Raw genomic sequence first — 8,796 nt, 5'->3', positions numbered from 1 at the left:
TCTATTCTATCGCGCCCAGAAACCTGCTCCTTTTACTCTCTGTTCCGAACGTACTAGACGACCACTTCTTATAGCCTTTAGCTGTTCCCTATCCTACTCCTCTGTTCCTCTGGTGATGTAGAGGTTAACCCAGTCCCTGCAGTGCCTAACTCCACTCCTACTCCCCAGGTGCTCCCATTTGTTGACTTCTGTAACCGTAAAAGACTTGGTTTAATGCATGTTAACATTAGAAGCCTCCTCCCTAAGTTTATTTTATTCACTGCTTTATCACACTCTGCCAACCCGGATGTCCTAGCCATGTCTGAATCCTGGTTTAGGAAGACCACCAAAGACCCTGACATTTTTGCATCCTGCAGCACAAACTCAAAAAAGTTCTGGGGCACTGTAAAGTCCATGGAGAATAAGAGCACCTCCTCCCAGCTGCCCACTGTTTCCTAGCTTAAGTGCAATGTCACCACCATTAAATCCACTATAATTGAGAATATCAATAAGCATTTTTCTACAGCTGGCCATACTTTCCACCTGGATACCCCTACCCTGGTCAACAGCCATGCACCCCCCACAGCAACTCGCCAAAGCCCACCCATTTCTCCTTCACCCAAATCCAGATACATGTAGCTGATGTTCTGAAAGAGCTGTAAAATCTGGACCCCTACAAATCAGCCGGGCTAGTCAATCTGCACCCTCTCTTTCTAAAATTATCTGCAACATTGTTGCAACCCCTATTACTAGCCTGTTCAACCTCTTTTTCGTATCATCTGAGCTTTCCAAAGATTGGAAACCTGCCGCGGTCATCCCCCTCTTCAAAGGGGGAGACCCTCTAGACCCAAACTGCTACAGATTGTAGTTGCAGTTGTAAATGTGAACTTGTTCTCAACTAGCCTACCTGGTTAAATAAAGGTGAAATAAAATTTAAAAAAATAAAAAATAAGTAATGACTCTTCGCTTTCATTTGACATGCTCCTCCTATAAACTGCACATGTTGGTGCTCATGGGTCCTTTTACATGGAAATAACCCTTACACAAGTCTCAAATCTCCCTGACAGATGTCACTTACAAATCTCCCTGACAGAAGTGAATAAGTGTGGCTCTCGGATAATTATACTAGTCCCCAGTGTCCCCCTGTTACCATGTCCTGAGGAATGGAATATGCAAGTAGGCTACCATTGAAAGAATTGGACATATTGAGCACTTAAACAGTGTACATTTTATATTTTAAAAAACACCGATTTTTATTTTGTAAAATATTTGCAGACATTACATTTTTATTAAGATGGGAAATAAGTAAATCAGTGCGGGATGGGCACATACTCAATACAGTCGTTTGCATGAAGGCAAAGATTTTTCCATATCTTGGCAAAGAAAGTCCATATCAATTCATTGGTTTGCTTGTCTTCTTGAGTTTGGTCTGGATCCTTCAGTTGGTTATGGCAGTAAAGGTTTATCTGTTTGAGGAAAGTCAAGTGAGAGGATTTGGTGGTGCAACGCCAAAGGTGGTTTGGAAGCCTCTCTTTCCTCTCCTGCTCCTCCCCTCTCTTTTCTCTCCCTCTACCCTCTCTCTCTCTCACTCCTGGTTGTGTGTTCTGCTCAGACGAAGCTAAGGTGTTGGTTCTCTGGCACTCCGTACTTGCCCTTGTGCTCCTCAAACAGCTGGCTGAGTTCTTCTGTGTAGAGCTGATGGAGGGCATCCAGCTCTTCCTCTGTGGGCTTTTCATTCTTCTCCACTCTGATTGGCCGTCCCACTGTGGAAAGGTCAAAGGGTATGCATGATGACATCACATTCAAATATAGGTTACTGTAGTAGTGCATAACGTGCAAAAATGTATTTGCTTTTTGGATATGATTTTTATTGAAAGTATTTGTTTCACATAATATGATGTCATTTTCAAGTTGGGATTGCCAAATAGATGTACACAGTGCCAGCAACTGTTGCTGAGAGGTTGCAGCCAACTGATGCAATCAAACTATCTAGCAAGTCAAATATATCCAATGGGCAAATGTGTCCCTCTCTGCCAGATAGTTTACTGCCAAAAACAACAATTGCCTTTGCAACAGTGCCTTTAAGCTAGAGAAAAGGATAAATAAATTGGGTAGATATAGTGAACAACTACTGATAACCCCTCTGGCTTCAACTGGCAAGGCCCAACATTTCTAAAACCTTGCTTAGAGTTATCTGGTCTACTTAAGTATGAAATTGGAACAATGTTCTAGGCAGTAATTCAGAGTGACAGTGAAGATCAGACAGTGACTCACCCACAGTGTTGATGGGCTTCCTATAGGGTATGATACCAAAGCTGTACTGGAAGATGCCCCGCGCATGGAAGAGGGGCAGAGAGATACCCATGATGCTCTGCAGCTTGTCCTGAATCCAGCGGAGACAGGTGCCTCGAGGGTTCCCCACCTGGTCAAACAACTCGTTCTCTCCAAAGGAGAAGACTGGCACCAGATGGGCACTACGGAGGGAATGGGTGGAGGAGATGAGGAGGGGAGCGGAGAGGTGAGGTGAGACAGGAGTTTTGTTACGGTCATCTCTATGAGTTTGCAAGGTACAGTATATTTGTAGAACGCAGACCCATGCAGTTTCCATTTCACTACTAGGTGTTGAAGTTATTCCTAAACTACTCTACTATTGAAATTCACAAGCAGTCATGTAAAACACGTGATTTGAGCAAGCTTTGTGTATCCCACAAAATAGGTTGTGAGCGACTGTAGCTGGACTTGCTGTATAACCAGCAAAGTCAAGGGAAAACTGAATTGTGTAACACTGGTGTCACTTGACTCGTCCCTCTGCATGTCATACAGTGCTTGCACGCGGCCAATAGAAATTCCCAAAGGGCTTACACAAGTCACTATTTCAGGAAGCTGCCCACAAGTACACACAGTACATATTCATATCAAACTATGATGAAGTGATTGATACAATTGAAGTCCCTTGTGCAACCATGAGAATAGTTACAATATTTCATCAGAGACAAAGATAATAAAATGTCCTTCTCCCCCTCTGGCACTGGTCTTACCCATGTTCCATTGCCAGTTTGACGAAACCTTTCTTATTGGCCAAGAGAATGTTGAAAGCGCCAGGGCGTGCGTCCAGGGCCTCGGGGGCTCCTCCCACTGCTATAACAACGGCATTCCCACCTCCCTGTCGACGTAACAGATAGCTGGCACTCTCCTTGTCCGAGGGAATTAGACCTGGGAAATACATTAGACTCACAAGTCAGGTGTTCGTAACAGTGGGGAGGAAAGTTTGGTACACTATTCTTCACTGTCGAACGATGATCAAACACAAAGATGTTAATTTGCATCATGCTGGTTGTCCCCAATCAATCAACTAGTGAATCCGATGTATTTATATTACCATCGTCTTTACAGCAACATACATTGAGCATACCAAACATTCGGGACACCCTCTGAATGGCACACATACAAAATCCATGTCTCAATTGTCAAGGCTTAAAACTCATTCTTTAACTGGTCTCCTCCCCTTCATCTACACTGATTAAAGTTGATTTAACAAGTGACATCAATAAGGGATGATATCTTTTCACTTGGATTCACCTGGTCAGTCTGTCATGGAAAGAGTTCTTAATGTTTTGTATACTGTATGTCAAAGTGTTTCACAGTAACCCGGCCTTGACCTAACCCCAACCCCACTAACCTGCCATCATGATGTAGTCTCTGAAGAAGGGGGCTCTGAACCAGAGAGGCAGCATCAGCAGGAAGCTGTCAAGGCCAGGGAACAGCTTCCTGAAACCTGTAGCGTACGTACAGAAGTTAATGAAGGCTCCAGCCACCAGCACCCCATGGGGATGGAAACCAAGGATGTAGTTCTTCCCGGGGTCCAAGTCTGCTGTCTTCACCAGCTGCAACACACAGGGGTTTCACTTGTGAATTCAATAGTCATAATAGTTATGCAGTTATATACTATACAGTAAACAGGGTGCATCACATTAATTTCTAAATCTGAATCTTTGTGAGAGATTTTCTGAAACGTTTCAAAGATATATTGAATGCCATACTCTCTAGGAAGCCTATGAATTGACTTCCAGGTATTTGGCCTATATCTTCATGTCATGTGTATCTTCATCACGTGTCACCTGTGTGAGTTCTAGTTGTTGTTCGCCTGCCTCCACAGGGGCTGTGAGTAGAGACTATCCTGCCTCTAACCAGTATTAACCAGTGTCGCCTGTCTCTTTGCACGGGCAGATAGGAGATAAACAGGGGGAAGGATCATGCCTGTTGTCTCCCTTGATAGGATGGTCACAGGTTCTGGATGGGGGCAAAGTTTCTTGTTAGCTAGCCATGTGCCGGGAATGTTATGCCCATACACGCCAAACCAAAGCTGCTAAAAAAACTTTTTGTATCGACCTCAGTGTTTGAAATTAGCAGTTCAAGGCCAATGAGCTCCAATAATCAAGTCCCCACCTATTAGTTATAGGGCTACGCTAACCTCTCACTAGCAAAACGAGGGTAGTCATAGTAAACACTAAGCAGGCTTTGGGTGGGATGCATTGACTTAATGGATTGAGATGATTCATTCAAGGATGAACCACCAATTGTTAATAACCCGTTTGACCTTCTCTCGTTCCTTCTCTTGTTTGTCTATAGTCCTCTGTCTAATCATGAGATTTTGCTGTTTCCAAAAACAGATTACAGAATTAGTCAAGCTCTAAGACTAAATATGCCAATAATATTTCTGATTCTGTTGTCTGGGGCCATGCAGTCCTCGGATGTCTGGAGATATATGGCTGACCCCAATATCTCAGCGTGGGGAATGCATGTTTGGGAGTGTACTGAATGTATATTGGGGAATGAAGCTTAATCCGAGTTTGGCTTATTGGCCAACAAAGATGTCGTATGAGTGAGAATGGAGCACTAGTCATTGGTTGCCATAGAGAGAGAACACTGGCCAATTATTATTTTGGTCTGTACTGGAGACAGCCTCTATTTTTATCAGCTCCTTTTCCTCCATGTTTACAATCAAAATGGGTGCCCACTCCTATGCCCGCTGATACAGTGAACCTATTTTTCACATAATCTCCCACTCATGCTTGATATACAGTAACCTACATCATATTTAACTCTACCATTTGAACTCAGCAGAGGTTTTAGGCATGTTGTTGGATCTTGGCTTGGAGTTGGGTTCAAACATGACAAAAAGTGTATACATTCTCCAAATTCAAAGTGATGAGAGGAGTCTGTGTCTATAAACTATAGTCACTTGTTTTCAGTTTGCATGTCGGGGTGCAGGCGGAGGAAATGACGCTGTCATTAGGGATGGTAGTGGAGAACCAGACCTCAGTGAAACCGATGACACCCTCTGAAGGACACTGCTCTGTTCAGACTAACATTTGCTCTTTATTCCAGGCTTAAAAATGCATGAAGTCAGATGCTCTGTCGGCATTTAGGGCATAATACATGGGAAATTACATTCCAGGTTTGAAGAAGTGATCTTTGTTTGGTACTTGGTATCTGGTTATGTTTAATGTACTGTATCTTTTCTTGAGAAATGAAGGAAAGTCCATATGAACTAACAATGATGATGCTCGTTGACTGTAAATTCCCGTGTGGAATCGATCTGTGTAAATTCACAATGTGGCATTCAGAACCAATTCATGTTTTGCTTGAGGGAGACATTACTCTCTCTAATACAGTTTTTCTCAGTGGTGTAGTGAAGGGTATACGCAAGTTTACGTCATAAACCCACGTATTTTTTTCTGCGTGCATTGCGTACACTCACTTCTTAATCCCCATGATGCATATCAAAGTAGTGTAGTGGAGGCATATGCCATATAAATTCATAAGGTTGATGGAACAGATTAGAATGTTTAGCTTAAAATGTTGATAAACTATACATTTTAGGCACAGCAATGTGCACACGGCGGTAGGCCTACATGCAAATATTCCAAAAAGCAATTTGCGGGAAAACACCATTCTAAAATGTGCACCACACATGCAAACAGTTTCATGGACGGAAATATCGTTAGAAATATAGAAAGAGGGAAGAACTAAAGATGCAAGAACTATCATGGGTTGCTAATATGACTAGGATAACAGGATAATGCCTTTGGCTGCTAGACAATGAAAGAAAGTTGACAGAAAACCAATAGAACGCATCCGAGGAAGTCTTTATAAAGTAATTGCCTCTATAGGCTACTTTGAAGCAAGTTAAGACATGCCTCATAATATAAAGAAAAAAGTCCAGGTTTCAAACAATTAAAGAACAAGAAAAATATAGCAATCCTAGCCGTCTTCTGGTAGATGGAAAGGCTTTCCCAATAACCTTCTCAATGAAATGTTAACTAGCTACAAACTAGCCTACCTGTCAGAATGATATCGTGATTATTTGCATCAATCCAGTGGCCATTTGACCACCAAAAGTGGTCTCTGGATGTGGTATAAACATTGTTGTTAAGGTTTACATTGGTATGTCCCACGTAGACTGTCCTTGGAGATTTAAACATCTCTGAATAAGATAAACACTACATTTATCTGAGGCTAATTTCTAAGGTCATCTGAAAATACCAATTTTATCTTTGATTACGATGATCAAAAGAAGCTTTAAAAAAGAGACACTGTCACTCACTTCAAGCGAAAAAATAGGTCTATATCAAATCGAATGTCACATACACGTGTTTAGCAGATGTTATTGCGGGTTGTTGCGAAATGCTTGTGTTTCTAGCGCTAACAAAATAACACAAAAACACCAAAATACTGCAAAGTTTTCTAAGAGCTAGAAGCATGGGAGAACTGTCGGCTCCATTTTTATTACTGTCAGAACAACAATCATGGTTTTAACAATGGCAAATAATTTATAATTACTCATGTGACCCGATTGAAAATTTGAAATAATTTATAGTAGATAACAACGTTCTGCATTGTAACTGGAAGGAGAAATACACTGCTGAGCCATTTTGTTGTTGATGTTCACATGCTTATCAGTGCTTATTAGTACACAACAAAGTGAAAATTCTGACCAAGGGCAAGAGCGTGGACCCATCTCAGCAGAGACAGTTCTTAGGATAAGACCATTGATGATCAAATCAATTCCAACATGTCTCTCAGCAGAACTTGTCTCTCTATGCACAATCCCTATTCCACCACTAGATGGAGACATCAACTGGCAACAGCTGTGGAAGGGCCCATCCCTCCCTCGTGTCAAAAAACATGCACTGACCTGAGCCCTGCTCTTTTATTGATAAGCCCCCCAAATAATACAGACACAAACACTTATATGTATTTTTCTGGCATCACTCCTAAGCGGAGACCTGACAAAGAATGAGATCTGACAGCAAATGAGCCAATTCCAGTGGGATCAGAATGGGCAGCAGGAGGATGTGGCTATCATGCGGAGGGAGCATACATACCTCCACACAACAAGAGACCTCATTCTATAATTGGCATTATCAGTTGCACTGTCTGGCTGGGCCCTGCCTGCTCCTGTATAGAGATAAGGGCTGAGGAGCCACTGCCAGATCGCTGGACTCATCCACTCTAGCCTCCAGTGAAAATAACACAGGGGGATTTGAGATGAGGATGATAGAGTTTACTGGTAGCAAGAGATGTTGGGAGATACTGCCTGACCTCTAACCAATAAATAGAATAAAGGACTTTACATGACCATAGTATATGCCCTCCCACAGAGAATGTATGAGAATGGTCTGGATTTATATTAAACATGTATTCTCAACTAAACATTAAAAAGATGACAACTCTACACTACAGTTCTGACAACAGCAGCTCGCAGTAAAATCAGTAAAATCTGTAAAGTCAGTAAAGTCATCCCACCTTAACAGGGAAGTAGTCCCTCATGTAGTCCCAGACACGTAGGTGGCGCAGGAAGTGGAACCTGCGGCCCCCCTTCGACGGCGTTTCCCAGTCGACGAAAAACCAACAGGCATACAGCACGCTGATCAGCCAGAACCGTGTGAACATCAACACAAAGAACATCATGATGCAGCATGGCGCTGGAGTAAGACGACCAATGCAGAGAGACAGACAGAGACACACACATAAACATTAGTCAACTGGGAATATTAGTGTTAAAAATCAATTCCACAGAAATGGAATACATGTATTTAGTTTTCTATGTGATTTGGTCGTTTGTATGAGAAAACAGTGGAAGTCTATAAGTTGGGGTGACTTGAGGTTGATAGAGCAGCTTTATGAGGTGAAGGGCACTGCACTATTGGGTTACAACTTAACCTGCTGACACACTGAGCAGCAGAGGGACATGGAAGAGAGAAAAAGCTAGGGAGGGGTAGAGAGAGAGAGAGACCTTCTATGCTAACCAAGAATTGTACTACAACTCAAGCCATGAGTTTGACCACGTGACTTGAACAGATTAACCAATAACTAGGACCCAGAGTTTCTTGGTCATGAAAAACCAACACCAGGCAGTGAGTTCCCTCTTGTCCACTAGGTAACACTGATGTATCCACTGATGTATCCAATCCCTCTATGGGAGAATAAAAAGTGTGGATGGCCTAATGGACAAATCTATTGTGACACACACTGGCATGATATCATGCACGGAAGACCATGGAGGTGTCTCCACTGTCGAACACATGTTATGTAAGAGTTAGTAAAGAGCAACTTAAGGCAGTGTCTTCTGTATGCACTTTTTTTTTTTTTTTTCTCAAATATTTTTATTAAACACACATGAATGGTGTATAGGTATACATGACAGGTATACAATTCTTATCTAAACATAAAATAGCATACAGGAACAACAAGACCCAGAGTTCTGGGTGCAGAACAAATAATACAGAACACGACATACAAAACAAGGACACG

At 42.2% G+C, this 8,796-nt stretch overlaps 1 protein-coding gene across 1 annotated transcript in view; it reads right to left on the bottom strand.

Annotated features, from left to right (window-relative positions):
- Positions 1-1,211: 1,211 nt before the first annotated feature.
- Positions 1,212-8,796, bottom strand: part of LOC123998643 (2-acylglycerol O-acyltransferase 2-A-like) — an 8,891-nt gene continuing 1,306 nt past the window's right edge. The window contains exons 2-6 of the mRNA XM_046303701.1: positions 7,789-7,967; positions 3,659-3,863; positions 3,018-3,192; positions 2,254-2,453; positions 1,212-1,742 (exon numbers count right to left, since the gene is read on the bottom strand). Coding sequence (XP_046159657.1) covers positions 1,588-1,742; positions 2,254-2,453; positions 3,018-3,192; positions 3,659-3,863; positions 7,789-7,967 — 914 coding nt within the window. The 3' untranslated portion in view covers positions 1,212-1,587. The remainder of the gene's footprint in view (positions 1,743-2,253; positions 2,454-3,017; positions 3,193-3,658; positions 3,864-7,788; positions 7,968-8,796) is intronic.

This window comes from Oncorhynchus gorbuscha, linkage group LG16 (assembly GCF_021184085.1).
Source record: "Oncorhynchus gorbuscha isolate QuinsamMale2020 ecotype Even-year linkage group LG16, OgorEven_v1.0, whole genome shotgun sequence".
Taxonomy (NCBI): Eukaryota; Metazoa; Chordata; class Actinopteri; order Salmoniformes; family Salmonidae; genus Oncorhynchus; species Oncorhynchus gorbuscha.
Note: the sequence above shows the minus strand (reverse complement) of the source record. Positions and strands in the feature narration are given on the sequence as shown.